At 62.7% G+C, this 17,725-nt stretch overlaps 1 protein-coding gene across 4 annotated transcripts; it reads right to left on the bottom strand.

Moving 5' to 3' along the window:
* Positions 1–1,650: 1,650 nt before the first annotated feature.
* On the bottom strand, positions 1,651–17,689 carry PPP3CC (protein phosphatase 3 catalytic subunit gamma). 4 transcript variants are annotated; one of them, XM_085208472.1, is made up of 15 exons: positions 17,486–17,689; positions 13,231–13,428; positions 12,943–13,067; positions 11,522–11,633; positions 10,706–10,851; positions 10,144–10,283; positions 9,604–9,681; positions 9,432–9,526; positions 8,878–9,003; positions 7,900–7,977; positions 7,357–7,383; positions 6,540–6,621; positions 6,242–6,339; positions 5,431–5,460; positions 1,651–3,632 (listed from the first exon to the last, which is right to left on the bottom strand). In XM_085208472.1, the coding sequence occupies exons 1-15, from the start codon at positions 17,535–17,537 to the stop codon at positions 3,451–3,453; spliced, it is 1,569 nt and encodes a 522-aa protein (XP_085064598.1). In that variant the 5' UTR covers positions 17,538–17,689; the 3' UTR covers positions 1,651–3,450. The 4 variants fall into 4 exon arrangements, with proteins under 4 accessions (XP_085064598.1, XP_085064599.1, XP_085064600.1 ...); XM_085208473.1 differs by lacking the exon at positions 7,357–7,383; XM_085208474.1 differs by lacking the exon at positions 5,431–5,460.
* Between the last annotated feature and the right edge of the window lie 36 nt (positions 17,690–17,725).

Genomic DNA, 17,725 nt, shown 5'->3' on the forward strand with positions numbered 1-17,725 from the left:
GATACGGGGAATGAGTATAGGGGGTGGGGTGGATAAAGGGGACAGACAGGAAATAGGGTGGTCATAGGGAACGGGGATGGATATGGAGTGGATATAGGGGAATGAATATAGGTGACGGAATGGAAATGGAGGGAGGGATGGAGATGTGGGGATGGAATCATAGCAGCATTCAGGTTGGAAAAGACCCCAGAGAGCATCGAGTCCGACTGAGAAATGGATGGGGGGGGGAAATGAGAGGAGGGGGATGGATGGAGAATGGAGGGATGGGGAATGGATGGATGGGTGGAGGGGGATGAGGGACGGATGGAAGGACGGGGGTGAGAGATGCAGGGAGGGGATGGATGGGTGGAAAATGGATGGGTGGGAAATGGATGGAAGGAGTGGGACAAGGATGGATGGAAGGTGGATGGGTTAGGGTGAGGGAAGGGTAGAGTGGGTCGATGGATGGAAGGATGGGGATGGATGGGATTGGGGTAAGGGACGGATGGAGAAAGGATGGAAGGATGGGGATGAGGGATGGAGGATGGATGGGTTGGGATGAGGGATGGAGATTAGGAACGGGTGGGATGAGGGATGGATGGAGGGTGGAAGGATTGGGGTGGGGGATGCAGGGAAGGGATGGAGGAGGGTGGAAGGATTGGGGTGAGAGGTGCAGGGAAGGGATGGAGGAGGGTGGAAGGATTGGGGTGAGGGGTGCAGGGAAGGGATGGAGGAGGATGGAAGGATTGGGGTGGGGGATGCAGGGAAGGGATGGAGGAGGGTAGAAGGATTGGGGTGGGGGATGCAGGGAAGGGATGGAGGGTGGAAGGATTGGGGTGGGGGATGCAGGGAAGGGATGGAGGAGGGTGGAAGGATTGGGGTGGGGGATGCAGGGAAGGGATGGAGGAGGGTGGAAGGATTGGGGTGGGGGATGCAGGGAAGGGATGGAGGGTGGAAGGATTGGGGTGGGGGATGCAGGGAAGGGATGGAGGAGGGTGGAAGGATTGGGGTGAGGGGTGCAGGGAAGGGATGGAGGAGGGTGGAAGGATTGGGGTGAGGGGTGCAGGGAAGGGATGGAGGAGGGTGGAAGGATTGGGGTGAGGGATGCAGGGAAGGGATGGAGGAGGGTGGAAGGATTGGGGTGAGGGGTGCAGGGAAGGGATGGAGGAGGGTGGAAGGATTGGGGTGGGGGATGCAGGGAAGGGATGGAGGGTGGAAGGATTGGGGTGAGGGATGCAGGGAAGGGATGGAGGAGGGTGGAAGGATTGGGGTGAGGGATGGATGGAGGTCAGGGGCGGATGGAGTGGGTCGATGGATGGAAGGATGGGGATGGAGGGAGGACGGATGCATTGGGATGCAGGGACAGGAGCAGCACAGAGGACCAGGAGATGCACGTGAAGCAGCCCCCCCTCCCCCCCCCAGTGCCCCCCAACGAACCACAGCGGAGCCGAGCGACTGCAGCGAGTTCTGTTTTGTTGTTTGGTTGTTTTTTTTTTTAACTTTTTTTTCCTTTTTTTTTCCTTTTTTTTTTTTTCCTCCTCTCTCTCCTTTAGATGACTTCGGATCGACATCAAAGACGGCTCAAACAAATCCATTCCTCGTTCACAAAAAAAAAAAAAAAAAAAAAATTATATTAAATAATTTCTGCCAATAAATAACATTTTCACCATCGGTTTTGTCTTTTTTTTTTTTTTTTTTTTTCCTTCCCTTTCAACAGAGCTAAAAAAAAAAAAAAATAAAAGCAAGAAATAAAATAAAATCCAATACAATACAATACGATACAAAGGAGGCGGCTCCAGGCTATTTGGGGGGGGGGGGCTGGTCTGCACTGAGACCCCCCCCAGCCTGGCACCGCCTCCCCTCCCCATCACATGCACCTCTGCTATCACATGCAAACACCCAAATGGGGGGCAGCCCCTCTGGGGGGGGGCGGGGGGAGATGTGGGGCTGGGGGGGACTGGGGGGGAGGGGGGAGATGTGGGGCTGGGGGGGAGGGCGGGGGGCAGAGCTTCCCAAATCCTCGGTGTGGCCCATGGGATCCTCCGCACACAGACCCCCCCCCCCCTTTAAGACCCCCCTGCGGCCCCAAACTGTGCTGGCAGCAATGGGGCAGGGCCCCAAAAAGCAAAGGAGCCCAAAAAAATGAACGGGGGGTGGGAAAGGGGGGGGGGGGTGGGAAGGGAGGGACCTGAAAAAGGTGCGAAGGATCCCAAAAAGGTGCAGATGGAGTGGGGGGAGCCAAAAGGACCCCAAAAAGATGGAGGAGGGGGGGGGATCCCAAAAGGAAGGGCCCCAAAAAAGCGAAGGACCCCAAAAAGACCTATGTGGAATGGGGGACCCAAAGTGAAGGACCCCAAAGAGGTGGGATGGGGGGAGGCAAAGCGAAGGACCCGAAAAAGATGCACGTAGAGTGGAGGATCCAAAGCGAGGGGCCCCAAAAAGACGCAAATGATCCCAAAAAGATGGAGATGGGAGAGGTGGATCCAAAGGGCAGGGCCCCAAAAAACGAAGGACCCTGAAAGAATACAGATGGGATGGGGGGGATCCAAGGCGAAGGACCCCAAAGAGATGGAGGTTGGCTGGGCAGATCCAAAAGGAGCCCAGGAAGATGCAGGTGGGATGGGGAGGATCCAAAGGGATGGACCCCAAAACAATGAAGTATCCCAAAAGAACACAGAGGGGATGGGAGGATCCAAAGGGATGGACCCCAAAACAATGAAGTATCCCAAAAGAACACAGAGGGGATGGGAGGATCCAAAGGGATGGACCCCAAAACAATGAAGTATCCCAAAAGAACACAGACGGGATGGGAGGATCCAAAGGGATGGACCCCAAAAGGATGCAGATGGGATGGGGATCCAAAGGACCCGAAGAAAATGAAGGTACCCAAAGAGACAGAGGTGGGATGGGGGGGATCCAAAAGGAGCCCAGGAAGCTGCAGGTGGGGGGGAGGGGGGGGATTCAAAGGGAAGGGTGGGGGTGGGGGATGGGAGCGCTGCCTCCCCCCCTGCTTTGGGATCCGAGGGCTGCGTTCAGCAGGGCTGAAGGCCGGGGTCAACACAGAGCAGCAGGAGGCCCAGCGGTGCCAGGCTGGGGGCTGACATGGAGTGGGAGCAGCGACCTGCACCCCTGGGGGGGGGGGGGGGGGGGGGGGTTACACAAGGCCCTGCAGACACACGCTCTGCATCCGGGCTGGTTTCTCAACTTAAGAAAAAAGGGGCTATTTTATATATATATATATATATATATGTGTGTGTGTGTGTGTGTGCATGTGTGTATATACATATATATATATACGGAACATAAATTAAAAACCAAAAAGGGAACGGCCACCTGCCAACATGCGGACGGGAGCGCGGCGGTGCCTCCGGCTGAAAGCTGCTCCCCCCCATCCCCCCCCCCCCCCCCGACCCCCCCCGTATCCCAAATATCAATAAATAAATAAAATCCGTGGGCTGCTCCCAGGCGCCGTTAGGGGCTCTTCTTGCCGTTGTTCTTGTCGGCAGGGCTGGGGTTGGGGTTGGGGTGGAGGTGCAGCGCTCCGTCGGTGTGCAGCGAGTCCCGGCGCGGCGGCATGCGCTCGTTGATGCGGTCCAGACCCCGAGCCTCCTCGAAGCTGCGGATCTTGTGCTGCGGGGAGAAGCCCCGGATGGCTGCAGGGGGAGGAGAGAGGGTTGGGGGGTCACGGAATGGCCTAGGAAAGGATCGCAGCGATCGTCTCGTCCCAACCCCCTGCTGCCTGCAGGGTCGCCAACCACCAGCCCAGGCTGCCCGGAGAACCCAGAGGGTGGCACAGGGATGCATGGGGGGCCACAGGGATGCATGGGGGGCCACAAGGTGCCATAAGGATCCACAGGGTGCCATAACCATAGAATCATCAGAATCATGGAATGGGCTGGGTTGAAAAGGACCGCAACGATCACCTTGTTTCAACCCCCTGCTGTGTGCAGGCTTGCAAACCATCAGCCCAGGCTGCCCAGAGAACACAGAGGGTGGCAGAAGGATCCACAGGGTGCCGTAATCATAGAACCATCATAGAATGGCCTGGGTTAAAAGGCCCACAGCGCTCACCCAGTCCCAACCCCCTGCTGTGTGCAGGTCCCCAACCAGCAGCCCAGGCTGCCCAGAGCCACATCCAGCCTGGCCTTGGATGCCTGCAGGTTTGGGGCATCCACAGCCTCCTTGGGCGACCTGTTCCAGTGCCTCCCCACCCTCTGGGTGAAAAACTTCCTCCTAATATCCGACCTGACCCCCCCCCGCCTCACTTTAAAACCATTCCTCCCTGTCCTATCACTACCCATGCGATCCCCCTCCTGTTTATCCGTTCCCTTCAAGTACTGGAAGGCCAGAATCAGGTCTCCCTGCAGCCTTCTCTTCTCCAAGCCAAACAAACTCAGTTCCCCCAGCCTTTCCTCACAGCAGAGCTGCTCCAGCCCTCTGCCCACATCCAGCTTCTCGTCCACCGGGACCCCAAGCCCTTCTCCGCAGGGCTGCTCTCCAGGAGTTCTTCCCCCGGTCCGTATCAACACGTTGGATTGCCCCGACCCCGTGCAGCACCTGGCCTTACTGAACCCCCCAGGTTCTCATGGGCCCGCTTTGCAGCCTGTCCAGGTCCCTCTGGATGGCTTCTCTCCCCTCCAATGCATTGCTCAGCTGGGTGTCATCCACAAATGCTGAGGATGCACTCGATGCCACCCTCTGTCATTGATGGAGATGCTGAACGTGTGGGGCTGCGGGGACGCAGGCAGGAAGGGCTCTGCTGTACGGAGGTGGAGGAACCCAAAGGTTTGGGGGCAGAAGTGGGGATCTGCGCAGCCCACGTAAGCGCTCACCCCCCCCGCTCAGAACACATCCCGGCAGCTTTTGGTGCCAACAAAACCCCACGGCAGCAAAGCAACACAGCCACAGTGCTCAGAGCCCAGCGTGGCACACGGCACAAACCCAGCAACCACACACAGCACTTCTGGCACCACCAGGAGGTGCAGCCCACGGGGAAACCCCACCTGGCAGCAAACCCCCCTGGAGCAAACGCTTCCCTGGGCACCAATGGGGGGGGGAAAAAAAAAGAGGTGCTGCACCAAACACTGCAGCAAGGATTGGGCTGGTTTGCAAATCAGCTTCCAGCAGCCCGGATGGGAAAGTCCTCTCTGTGCAGGGAGCTGCTCTCCTCCGTCAGGACGTTGTTTCTAAGGGGAGAACAGAGCTCCTCAAAGCCGGAGCGCCTGCAGGGAGCAGAGATGCTGTGAGCACCGCAGCGCCCGCTCTGCCCCACAGCCTTCGGGCCGGGTGTCCTGCAGGGCTCTGCGGTGGATTTGGGGTTGGCAGCGCTGAGCTGCGAGGCTCGGAGTGCATTACAGAGCCAAACCCTGGGGATTTGTCACCTCCTGGTGAAGCCAGAGCCAAGGGAGGCGCACACACACACACACACGGTTTGGGTCTCTCAGGCCATACCTTCCCGTGCCTCTACCGCTTCTACTGTGGCTGCAATACAGAAGAAGAGTGGCATGCAGAAATGGAGACAGAAAAACAATAAGAGCAGCAGTGAGTGATCCAACATCAGCGCTGAGCCCGCAGAGAGGAGGGGACAGAGCAGAGCGGGACCCCCCGGCCCCCACCAGAGGACAGGAGGGAGCAGAGAACTGAATCCCAACCTCGAAGGACGGGGCCGGAGCTCCCGATGCACCCAGCTCCACCCGGGGAGCGCAGCCACGCAGCGCGGCACAGCTGAGCTCCAGCAGGGCGCCGCCTCCGCCCTTCCTGACCCCGTCCCCACCCCCACATGCGGCGCTTTTTGCTTTGGATGCAGCGCGGAGCAGCGGTGCGGTGGCGGAGCATCGTGGCTCCGCGTTTGGTGGCCGCGTGGGTCTGGGGGCCGCGGGTCTGCAAAGGGAAACCCCCCCACGGCAGGTCTGAGCCCAGCGGGGTCTCGGCGCAGCCAGGTCTGGAGCAGCGGCCCCTCCTGCGCTGCGTCTCCCGACGGGTCGGTGGGCGGGGGGCAGAGCCGGGCAGGGGCGCGACCCCACGGCCGAGGCACAGAGCTCACAGAGCAGGGAGCGAACGGAGGAGACGGCAGAGACACAGAACAGCACACGGCCCGGGCTGAGAGCTCATCGCTGCCCGCGGCCGCCAGGCAGCCCCCGCACCCCGCCGGCACCGCAAATCCTCCCCTCCCCCCTCCGGGGCTGAGCCACCCCCCGACCCCCAGCCGATGGCCGCGTGGGGCGGAGCCAGAGCTGCCCTGGGGGCGCGGCGTGGGACTCACCGGTCTGCAGGGTCTGCCTCCCCCCGGAGAGCACGCCCAGGGGCAGCGTGCCCGTGGGGGTCAGGCCCTTCAGCGTCAGCACGCTCTCGCTCTCCTCTCTGCAAAGGAAGGCGATGCAGCGTCGGCAGGTGATGCAGGCGGGATATCGGTGGGGATGGGCGGATGGAGCCTGGGCTCCCAGCTCGCCCCTGCCCCCAAACGCACCCAACGCGCGAGGGCAGCCCACCCCCCGCAGGAAGCAGCGGAGCCTCTGCCCGGCTCCCGAGCAGCAGTCAGACGGCGCCGGGCTGCCGCTTACCGAAGGACGGAGAAGACGCGCGCCATCTTCCCGATGGCTCGGATCTTGTTCCTGATGATCTCCTTGCGGACGGTCGTCCCACCTTGGGGAGAAAAGAACACAGCCCAGCATGTCTCACGTCGCGCAGGCAATGGCAGCACGAAGCTCCCGTCCACCTCCAGGAGAACTCATGGATTACGGTCCGGAGAGAGGAGAGCAGCAGGACGGCGTGGGGGGACACCAAGGAGATGGAACACGGAGCCAGAGCTGTGCGGAGGGGAGGGCGGCCGGGAAGGGGAGCAGCTCGGGGTGTCGGTGTGAAGCCGGCCGGGCTTTTGATGGCACCACACAGGACGGGACACAAATGGCACAGCCATGTGGACACAGCAAGGCACAGTGCGGGCTGCAGCGCTGCGCCGGGACCCGGCACCGAGAGCATCGCCCTTCTGTACACAGACCCGACAAGGGGGGGAAAGCATGGAGGGGAACTGAAAACAAACAGAAACCAGAGTCAGAGGGGGAACGAATACATCTCCTCTCAGCTGAGATTCTCCACGTGGCCCAAATACACATCAGGACAGGACAAGGCGAACCGGAGCTCTGACATGCACCGATGGCTCAGCCATGCACTACGTGGCTGCATTCAGAAGTCAGAAACGTGGCCCCGGCCCTCGGGTTCCTGGAGGAACGCGGGAGGGTTAAGAACACACGGCGCTCGTGTTAAAACTGAAAGGGGATGGACAGACTGCCCAACTACAGTCAGCTCGGCAAGTCCACTCGAGGAATCTGGTGGCACAGGCAGTGAGAATTAAGCCGGCAGCGAGTTCTGGCTGGGTACCTTTCTGATAGCTTGAAATGTAGTGATCTTCAGGGAGAGGAGACACCAAGAAACAGGGAGATGGAGACAGAGATAGAAGAAACAAATTTAATCCTCATGGGAAGGGAGAAAGGAAAACAAAACCAAAACACAAAAACACGACAGCAAAACGAAATGCAATGGGAGCAGAGGGTGGAGGTCGAGGCGGCGGCGGAGCGCAGAGCCGTTCCACCCCGCCTGCACCCAGAACTGCACAGCACTGCGGTGGAGCTGCAGCGGATGGGGGTGGGATGGGGCCCTGCTGGGCAGGGTTTTGATCGGGGAGGGGGAAAACAGCTGGGGATGCGGGCAGTGAGGAACGGGAGGTGATCCCACAGCCGCTGAGGAGCGCGTGGAGCACGGAATGGAACTCAGCTCCATTGGGATTCGATGGCAAAGTGGGGGAAGAATAATAATAATAATAATAATAAAAACAAAGGCGTCCTACCCCCGGCTGCACACAAAGGGGAGGGATGGCAGCACAGCGCTGTGCCCCACAGCCCGCCTCCGACCCACAGCTCTCACCTTCCAGCGTCTCATCGCCATCTGAAATCAGCTCGTCGTCAGAGCAGATGTTGAGGATGTTAACGAGCATCTCGGTGACTGCAAGAGGAACGGGGGGGGTCAGGGGGCTGCGGGTGAGCTGGGGGGGGGGGGTTCCAGGGGGTTGGTCTGCATGTGGTCACAGCAACACGCAGCAGCTCCAGCAGAACTGAGCGGCACGGGGGGAACGGCTGGGAAAAGCTTTCTGCAGTTATCATGAGAGCTGCACCACCCCCAACGCATGCAGCCCCAAAACCGCTGAGCTGCACCACCCCCAACGCATGGAGCCCCAAAACCGCTGAGCTGCACCACCCCCAACGCATGGAGCCCCAAAACCGCTGAGCTGCACCACCCCCAACGCATGGAGCCCCAAAACCGCTGAGCTGCACCACCCCCAATGCATGGAGCCCCAAAACTGCTGAGCTGCACCACCCCCAACGCATGGAGCCCCAAAACCGCTGAGCTGCACCACCCCCAACGCATGCAGCCCCAAAACCGCTGAGCTGCACCACCCCCAACGCATGCAGCCCCAAAACCCCTGAGCTGCACCACCCCCAACGCATGCAGCCCCAAAACCCCTGAGCTGCACCACCCCCAACGCATGGAGCCCCAAAACCCCTGAGCTGCACCACCCCCAATGCATGCAGCCCCAAAACCCCTGAGCTGCACCACCCCCAATGCATGGAGCCCCAAAACCCCTGAGCTGCACCACCCCCAACGCATGCAGCCCCAAAACCCCTGAGCTGCACCACCCCCAATGCATGGAGCCCCAAAACCCCTGAGCTGCACCACCCCCAACGCATGCAGCCCCAAAACCGCTAAGTTGCACCACCCCCAACGCATGGAGCCCCAAAACCCCTGAGCTGCACCACCCCCAATGCATGCAGCCCCAACCCCACAGCATCCCCACCCCCCTGTGCCCTTTGGGATGGGCTCCCAATGAAGGTGGGCCCCTCTTACCCTTCTCCCCCACGAAAGGCAGCGACCACGTGAAGACGTCCATGAAGTTGGGCAGCCAGTAGGGGTGCGGGGAGCAGTTGAACTGCCTGATGTTCATGACGTTGTTCTCATACTTGAGGACAGCAGCTGGGAGAGAGCGAGGGCACACCGTGCGCTCAGTGCTGCGCCCGCGCTAACGAAGCCCTTCCGTCGTTAGGACGAGCAGAACCGAGCCGGGGCTTTGTCAGCTCATCCATTAACGCTGCTTCGTAAAAGCTCATGGCGACCAAATCTGGGGGAACCACTGCCGGCCGTGGAGGTGAGCGCAGAGCCTCGGCCCGCAGCGAGGGGCAGCCGGTCCCCACCGAGCTGACGGGCTGTGGGGCCGCAGCCCAGCCCCATAGCAGCTTCTCCTTCAACGAACGCAGCCAGCTCAAGCAGAGCATCGTTCCCGACAGCAAGGTGACAGCGGCCGACAGCTAACGGCCGCACAGCAGTCACAGCACTGCCAGCACAGCACGCGCGGCCAAAAGCATTCCCGGCAGCGCCAGGGCCGCCGGAGAGCCCAGCCTTACCCTTGTTGTTATAGACATCTAGGTAATTCGGCGCGGAGAAGATGGTGATTAAGGAGGGGAAGCCCGTGGTCTGGCTCTTCCTGTACATTCGGTACCTGAGGAGGAGGCGAGGGCTGAGCAGCGCCGTGCCGGGCGGCGCAGCACGGAGGCCATGCCGTGCACCCACACCTACCCCGCGTCCTGGGCTTCGTGAGCGCGGATTACAGAAAGCAAACTGTTGTTCTGCAAAAAATCACAAACTGCAGGATAACTGGAAAACAAAACCACACGTGGGTTAGCACGGAGCAGAGCAGAGCAGGTCGCAGCCCTGCCGTGCCCACCCGGCCGGGGCGGCACGGATCACAGCACACAGAAATGGGTTGCAAAGCGTTCCGTGGAACCGACCTGGTGCCACATTCCCCCTTCAGCAGTTTGTTGGCACTTGTGGGGAGCAGGGATCGCCCCCCTGGGCTCCCGGCACCGCCACCCAGCCTTACACTTGGGCACAAGGGAAGAGAAACCTGCTGGTCCATCCAGGATGGGAGGAACGGCCCCAGTTGGCACAGCGGGGCTCGGGTCAGACGTGGGGAAAAGCATCTCAGAAAGAGTGGGGGTCTGAGGGGGGTCACCGTCCCTGCGGGGTTCCAGAGCCGTGGGGCCGCAGCACACGGGGGCGGGTTGGATCTGAGGGTCCTCGCCGACCTCAAGCCGAGCCCTTCCGTCCCCCACTCACCTGTAGAAATAGGAGCAGCCCCGAACAGTGTTGTGGGCGAAGTGCTCCACCGACTTCTCGTTGCCGTAATCCTCCGAGGGGTCGGACCACAGCAGGTCGCACATGGGCCCGAAGGCGGGGGGCTCCTTGAACCTGTCTAACTGAAGGATGCACGGCGCCTCAGGGCAGCGCTGGGGCAGCGAGCCTCAAACACCCGCGTGCATCGCCTCCCCCATAGCGATCCACTCGGCTCCAGCACGGCACCATCACCTGCACCACCACCTGCATCACCTGCATCACCTGCACCATCACCTGCATCACCTGCACCACCACCTGCATCACCTGCATCACCTGCACCACCACCTGCATCACCTGCATCACCTGCATCACCTGCACCACCACCTGCATCACCTGCACCACCACCTGCATCACCTGCACCACCACCTGCATCACCTGCACCACCACCTGCATCACCTGCACCACCACCTGCATCACCTGCACCACCACCTGCACCACCACCTGCACGCTGCGCTCCTCCCTGCACCAAACCCGGGCTGCCCCGGCGCTGCACCCCATTACTTACTTTCCTAATGTCATCTAGACAGGTGATTTCTGGAGACAGCCCCCCGTGGACGCACAGGAATTGTTGGTTGAGGAGGGCAGCGAGAGGAAGACAGTCGAAGGTGTCCATGCAGGCGTCGTAAACCCGCTCCGAGTACTTGATGCGACCTGGGGGGGCACAGAGTCAGCCTGGGTGGCAGGGCTGGAAGCAGAGCTCGCCTGCTTCTGCTCACAGCCGCTCCTGCAGCCCAACCTGCACAGATTGAGGAGCGCGGAGCACAGCTCTGATCAACTCGACCCCCACCCCACAGACCCCCCCACCCCCCAGACCACCCCCACCCCACACAGACCCCCCACCCCACAGACCACCCCCACCCCACACAGACCCCCCCCACCCCACACAGACCCACCCCACCCCACCCCACAGACCCCCCCCCACCCCACACAGACCCCCACCCCACCCCACAGACCCCCCACCCCCACCCCACACAGACCCTCCCACCCCACACAGACCCCCCCACCCCCCAGACCCCCCCCACCCCACACAGACCCTCCCACCCCACACAGACCCCCCCCCACCCCACACAGACCCCCCCACCCCACAGACCCCCCCCACCCCACACAGACCCTCCCACCCCACACAGACCCCCCCACCCCACAGACCCTCACCCACCCCACAGACCCCCCCACCCCACACAGACCCCCCCCACCCCACACACACCCCCACCCCCACACACCCCCCACCCCCACAGACCCCCCCCACCCACACACCCCCCCACCCCACACACCCCCCTCACCCCACCCCCCCCCCCCTGACAGAGCCCCCGCTGTGACTCACACTCCTGTTTGAAGGTGAAGTACTCTGTCAGGTGCCTGCACTCGTGGTTCCCTCGCAGGAGGAACAGCGTTTTGGGATGGTTTATCTTCAAGCTCCATAAATACAGCACGCACTGCAGGAAGGGGAAGGAGGGGTGAGGGGGCATCACGAAACCCCGTCGCAGGGGCTCGTGGCTGCGGGCTGCACCACAAACTGCTGGGTGGACGCCCGGAGAGGAGCCCTGACTGCAGCCCAGCCCTACAAGCAGCCGCAGATCTCAGAGCCGCAGCCCTACAGAGCAACTCCTGCCCTAAATACGAGCACAAACGGGGTCGGACGCAGCGGCAGGCAGCTCCAGCTGCGTGCAGCCAGCAGAAACAAGGCCTGATCGCATCGGTGACGGAGGGATGCTCCACAGGGGCACTGAGAACAACGCTGTGGTGGGAAGCTCCGACCTGCAGCTCCGCACCGTGCTGCTGAGGTCTCTATTTCAGCTTTAACCACCACCCAGAAGGCGGTGAGTTGAAGCCTGGCTAAATTAGGGGACGTGCGACTCTTAATTAGCCGGCGCTCGTGCGTCCCGTTGTAATTGGATTTGAAAAAGCGATCCGGCAAAGGTGCGCGGCACCACTGCTGCACCTCTGATGATGCACAGACTGCATTCCTGCTCACCGCACAGCTGAACTCAGTGCCCCGCAGGGCGCTGCGCTGCAGCTCTCGGGATGGCACAGATCCCTCCTGCAGGAGCGCAAATGCAGCTGGAAGCCATGCAATGCACAGCTGCTTTGCAGGAAGCTCCGTCCCCCCTGCAGGGAAGCCCCCAGCCCCACGCTTCCCGCTGCCCCACGGTGATGCACAGCAGCTCTCCCTCTGGTTGCAGAGATACGAGCTGCCAGCCCCGTGCTGCTGCACAGCCCAACGTCCAGCTGCAGGCGGGTCCAACCTGGCAGCACCTCAGAAGCCCGCTGCAAGGACCTGGCCTTGGTGTGAGCTGCAAAAGTGGCTCACGGGGCCAAATGCAGCCTGGGGGTGGAGGGGGGAGTCGGTGCAACATGCAGCTGGAGGAGGGGTCTGCATGGAATGTAACCTAAGGGGGGGTCAGTGTAAAATGCAGCCTAAGGGGGTTCTGCATGAGATGCAGCTTAAGGGAGGTCTGCGTTAAACGCGACCTAAGGGAGGTCAGTGTGACAGCAGCCTGAGGGGGGGCTGCATGACCTGCAACCTACAGGTCAGTGCAAAATGCAGCCTCAGGGAGTCTGCGCGGAATGCAACCTGATGGGGAGGGGAGGGGGAGTTTAAAATGCAGCCGGAGGAGGGTCTGCATGGAGTGCAACCTGAGGGATATCAGCGCAGACCCCCGAGGCCGCATTCTGCATGGAATGCAAGCTGAGGGACACGACGTGCGCTACGTCTGCCAGCTCCAGGCTCAGCCTCACGCTCACCTCTATACTGAAGTAGCCCCTGTCCACGTAGTCGCCCAGGAAGAGGTAGCGGGTGTTGTTGGGCGATCCTCCCACCTCGAACAGCTTCATCAGGTCAAAGAACTGCCCGTGGATGTCCCCGCACACTGGGGAGGAGGAAGAGCACACAGGAGGGACGGAGTCAACGCCCAGAGGGCGGCCGTGGCAGCGCAGGGATGCCCCCGAGCCCAGCGGGACGGACGCGGCACGTCCGCAGCAGCTCAGGGAAGCCCCGCAGGCGGGACCCCGCGGCTCCGTTTGGGCTCTGACCTGTGATGGGAGCCTCCACCTCTATCATGGTCTTCTCGTGCCGCAGGATGGCCGCGCCGTCGTTGATGATCTTCAGGGCCGCGTCCTCCTCCAGGCGGCCCTCCTTCACCAGGTGGCTCTTGAGGACGTCCAGGCGCGGTTTGCCGTCCTCAAACACCTCCTTCAGCGTCAGCCGCTGCGTGGGGGGGAACGGCACGGCTGGGGGGGAAGCGTTGCGTCAGCAGGGCTGCGCTGCGATGCACCGCAATGCACCGCGTGCAGGGCCAGGACCTCGAGCGGAACGGAAGCGCAGGCACAGAGGGCTGCGTTAGATGGGAGCTCCGTCTGTGCTCCTCGCTGCCTCAGGGATGGGAGAAGGCTGAGCAGCTCCAGCAGGGCCGGCGCTGGGCAGCGGGCTGAGATCGCAGCCGGATGGTCCAGGACCCCCAGCGCACCCACGGCCACGGGGAGGGGGAACCGTGAGCCCCCGCTGCGGCCCTGCTCCGTGCTCAGCGAGGGGAAGCACTGCGCCGAGGCTGTTCTGTGCCCTGCTAAAGGCAGCCTGGAGCCCAACAGGTCACCACGCAGCCCGTCCCCCCTGAGTGCCAGCACAGCAGCTTTCTGCCTGCAGACCCCAGCGTGAGAGCCGCAGCCCTCACTGCACGTTGGGGTCCGTGCAGCAGTGGGACAGGGAAGGAATGTGGGTGGGGACGGCCCGAGTGCTGCAGCACACAGTGCTGGTGGGCACCAAAGGAAGCCAGAGAACATCCCAGGGCAGAGCAGGGAACCCCCCCCGGCTCCACAGGGAGAGCACCCAGCCCCTGCTGCCCCCTCCAGCCCCTGCTGCCCACCCCCCCAGGGCTGAGGGCACAGCTTAAGTCATTAGTGCTGTCATTAGTGCTGTCATTAGTGCTGTCATTAGTGCTGTCATTAGTGCTGTCAATGTGAGTAATCCCGTTAGCCAGAACTCGTGCTAAGGGCTTTAGGCTGCAAGGAGCTGACACAAACGTCTGCTGCGCGCTCCTCTGCAAGGTGCCCAGCTCCTCATGGGGCCATGCAGCAGAGCTCCCTGCAGGGATGCAAAGGGGCCCAAATGCAGCCCTGCAGCCCCACGAGGGCCCCTCTGCTCCCACCCGCACAGCAGTTGCGGCACCAAACCGACCTCCTGGCTGCTGCTCCAGAGCGGTGCGATGGCTTAAAGGGTCGGCTGTGCCCAAAGGAGCACAGGGCGAGCAAAGGGGCCAGCACAGCTCTGCTGCAGAAAGGCCCCAATGCAGCACCAGTGCCGTGTGAACCCCTGCACGGGGAGCACGGCTTGTTTACGCACGGCACGGCCGCCGGGATGCCTGCACCGAGCAGCACGGCTGCATTCATGACTGAAAAAGGAGCTCCCAGGCTGGGATGGCTGCTGGAAGGTGCTCACCCCGCACGGCACTCGCAGAGCACGATGCCAGCACGCTGCGCGGCGCTGAGCTCACACACCCCCCATGCAGCCCCACTGCACCCACGCAGACGCAGCGCCAAAGCAGCCTGCTGCTTGCGGGTGGCTCTGGGGACAAAAAGGCCCTTTTTGGTGCTCCGGGGCCGTCCTGGCCCTCGGGTGTACGATGGGTGGAACAGACAGACCCACCGCCACGCCTGGGTGCTGGGCAGGGCTGTCTGAGGGCGGAGGAGGAACCGCGCTGGGGGCAGAGGGACCACATGGAGCTGCCCACCCCGCTGCCGGGAGCAGAAGGGCACCTCCTGCACCGCTCAGGGATGCTCGCTGCCAGCTCGGTGCCACTAATCGCGCTAATTGCGCTAATTGCAGGAGCTCACGGCCCCCTCGCTGGATGCAGAGCACACTGCAGGAGTGGATGCCGGCACCGGGGCTCCATGGTGGGACAGCAGGGCTCCACGGGGCCAACCCTGCCCAGCTCCACCAGCCGCAGCCTCTCGCAGAAGGGAGCTCACCCAAGGGATGGGGGGAACCCTGAGCTCCACCACCTGCTCTCGCAGCACCGCAGGCTGACGGGGCTCCGCTAATTGCTCGTTAGGCAGGCGGTGCCCAACTGCAGGCCCTCCCTCCTTCCTGCTGCGCAACGGCACCGAGCAGCCCCGGCAGGGAACACCTGGAGCGTGGCAGGATCCCAATTCAGATCCGCAGGGAATATCTTTAGATTAGCGGGCAGCTCTGCCCCCACAGGGACCCCGGGATTTACCTAAATAGCTTCTCCAGCTCGCTGCTCAGGGCTATTTTAAGCCAGCACCCTGCCCTACTTCCCCCAGCGCCGCGGAGCTGCAGGGCACTGCTGGACACACGGGGCTGAGAGGAACAGCAGGCGTGGGCTGCAGGCTGCCCTTAAACCGCCAGGAAGCAGAGGAAGTGCTGCCTCGGACTTCTGGTTCATTTTTGGATGAAGCACTGCGTGACCCCACGAGCGTCCGCCCCGCGGCCCCACGGTGCTCCCGCCGCACAGGGGCTGCCGAGCACCCACGGGTGCTGCTCTCGGGGCTGGCAAACCCAAACCTCCCAGCCCCACGCAGGCGCATCGCTGCCCCGTGACACCGCTTGCTGTTTCCAGCCCCGCTGTGCTCCTCACCCCCAGCGGCACCCACCTGTGCCCCCACAGCACCCAGCACCCCCACCCTGAGCCGCCCCCCATCAGCTCCGAAGTGCCAGCACCAAACAGGGCACGGCAACCGCGGCCCCACGGCCAGCGCCGTGAGCTCCCCTGCTTCTCCCTTCCAGCAGCCACAGCGCTCCCTGCACCCCCTGAGCCCCGCACAGCCGCAAACCCACGGGGAAAAAATCAGCTCCGCAGCTGCACCCACAGCGACGCAGAGCCCCGTGCGTCTCCTCGGTGGGGACGACGCCACGTCCTGCTGCCCCTTGGACACCCGCTGCGCTACGGGGCACCTCCTGGTCACAGAGCTGCTCTGCTCCGCTCCACGACGCAACGCAGACGCAGACAGGTGTGCTGCCGTGCCCAGCTGCACGCACAAAGCAGCCCCGCAGCCCTGCCTGCACCCGCTGCAGCACAACGAACCCTTGGCTCTACGTCCACCCGCAGAAGGGGTTCGGCACCGGGGGGGGGGGGGCACAGCAAAGGGACCCCCCCAGCTCAGCTCAGCGCTGCCCGCTCACTGCTGCAGGGATCTGGGTCACAAAGTCACCAAGCCTGGGTGTGAGGCCAAAGCAAACGGCAGCACCGCTTCTGCCGACTTAATTACAGCTCCGTTCCTGCGGGGCTCTGTAGGTATGTAGGTTAACCGTGCTTAAAACTCCTCGTCCTCCTTCACTGCGGGCACTGAACGGAGCAGAGCTGGCTTTTATCTTTTACCTTTATATCCAGAACCCCAAAAGACGTCAGCGGTGCTCGCAGCTGAGGAGGGGAACCCACCCGACCCCAAAGCTCCCACCACGTTCCGAAGGCAGGAATCCACCCCAGGGCCTCCACGCCACCCCACCGCGCTCCACCTTCGTTAGAGACCACGTTTAATTAACGCAGCACACGCGTCTGAGCACACGATGGGCTGGAAGAAGGAGAGGTGGGTGGGGTGGCAACCCGTGCCCACCCGTGGGTCGTGTGATGTGAGCCGGCTCCCAGCCTGCAGCCTCGCACCTTAATGAATTTCTCTCCTCGTTAATTGCTTCTTCAGAACCAGGAGCTGCTGGGGGGAGGGCAGCCCCCTCCCATAGAATTGGGGCAGAGGGATCTCACTCCCCTCCCTCATACTGGGGGGCACTGAGCACAGCCACGCTGCCCCCCAACCCACGGGGGACCCATTCACTCCCAGCCCCCCCCACAAAGCAGGGATGCCGCCCCCCGCCCCACTGCCCCCCGCCCCACTGCACAGCACTCACCTCAACACCAGGGCTGCCCCCAGGCCTCAAATCCACCCTCTCCCCTTCAGGTGCCTTTAATATGGAAATGCCCCCCCCCTCCTCCTTCTCCTCCTCCTCCTCCTCCTCCTCCTCCAGGCTCCTCCACTTTACATCCTGCCTTACAACCCCCAGCCCTACAGACATGTGTCCCCGTCCCCCCCCCGAGCACCCCCCACCCCAAACCTTTCCCCACAGAATCACGAGGAATGCCCCAATAACCAAACGAGACCCCCCCCAAACCCAGGCCTGCCCCCCCCGCACAACAGCGGCCCAAAGCAGGGCTGCTCCCCAAAATCAGGGACGCCCCCTCCCCTTTTTCCCCTCCCCCCCCCGCCCCGCGCCCTCAGCGCCCCCCACGCCGACAGAGGGCGCCGTTCCCTCCCCTGCCCTGCCCTCGCAGCCCCTCACCCTTGACGATGCGCTCTGTGGTCGGCAGTTTGTGGTGCCCGCGGCCCGACATGATGGCGGCGCTACCGCCGGCCTCCCCCCCTCCCCTCGCCGCGAAAGGAGGGGGCCGCGGGTGCTGCCGGCGGCGGAGCGGCCTTCGGGATCCGCTCGGTGCCTCGAGCGGCGGCTCCCCGCCCCTCCCCCCTCTCCTCCGCCTACTGCGCACGCGCCGCCCCGCCCCGCCGCCCCGCGCCTGCGCGC

The sequence above is a fragment of the Meleagris gallopavo genome, chromosome 24 (genome assembly GCF_905368555.1).
Source record: "Meleagris gallopavo chromosome 24, MGAL_WU_HG_1.1, whole genome shotgun sequence".
Classification (NCBI taxonomy): domain Eukaryota; kingdom Metazoa; phylum Chordata; class Aves; order Galliformes; family Phasianidae; genus Meleagris; species Meleagris gallopavo.

Bases quoted from the DNA above. Each gene is read 5' to 3' on its own strand.
- PPP3CC (XM_085208472.1), bottom strand. From the start codon at position 17,537: ATGTCGGGCCGCGGGCACCACAAACTGCCGACCACAGAGCGCATCGTC. The intron at 9,527-9,603 runs GTAGGTGTGGGT...CCTCCTCCTCAG, and splicing joins CACGAAGCCCAGGACGCGGG to GTACCGAATGTACAGGAAGA. The intron at 5,461-6,241 runs GTGAGTCCCACG...TCTGTATTGCAG, and splicing joins GAGGCAGACCCTGCAGACCG to CCACAGTAGAAGCGGTAGAG.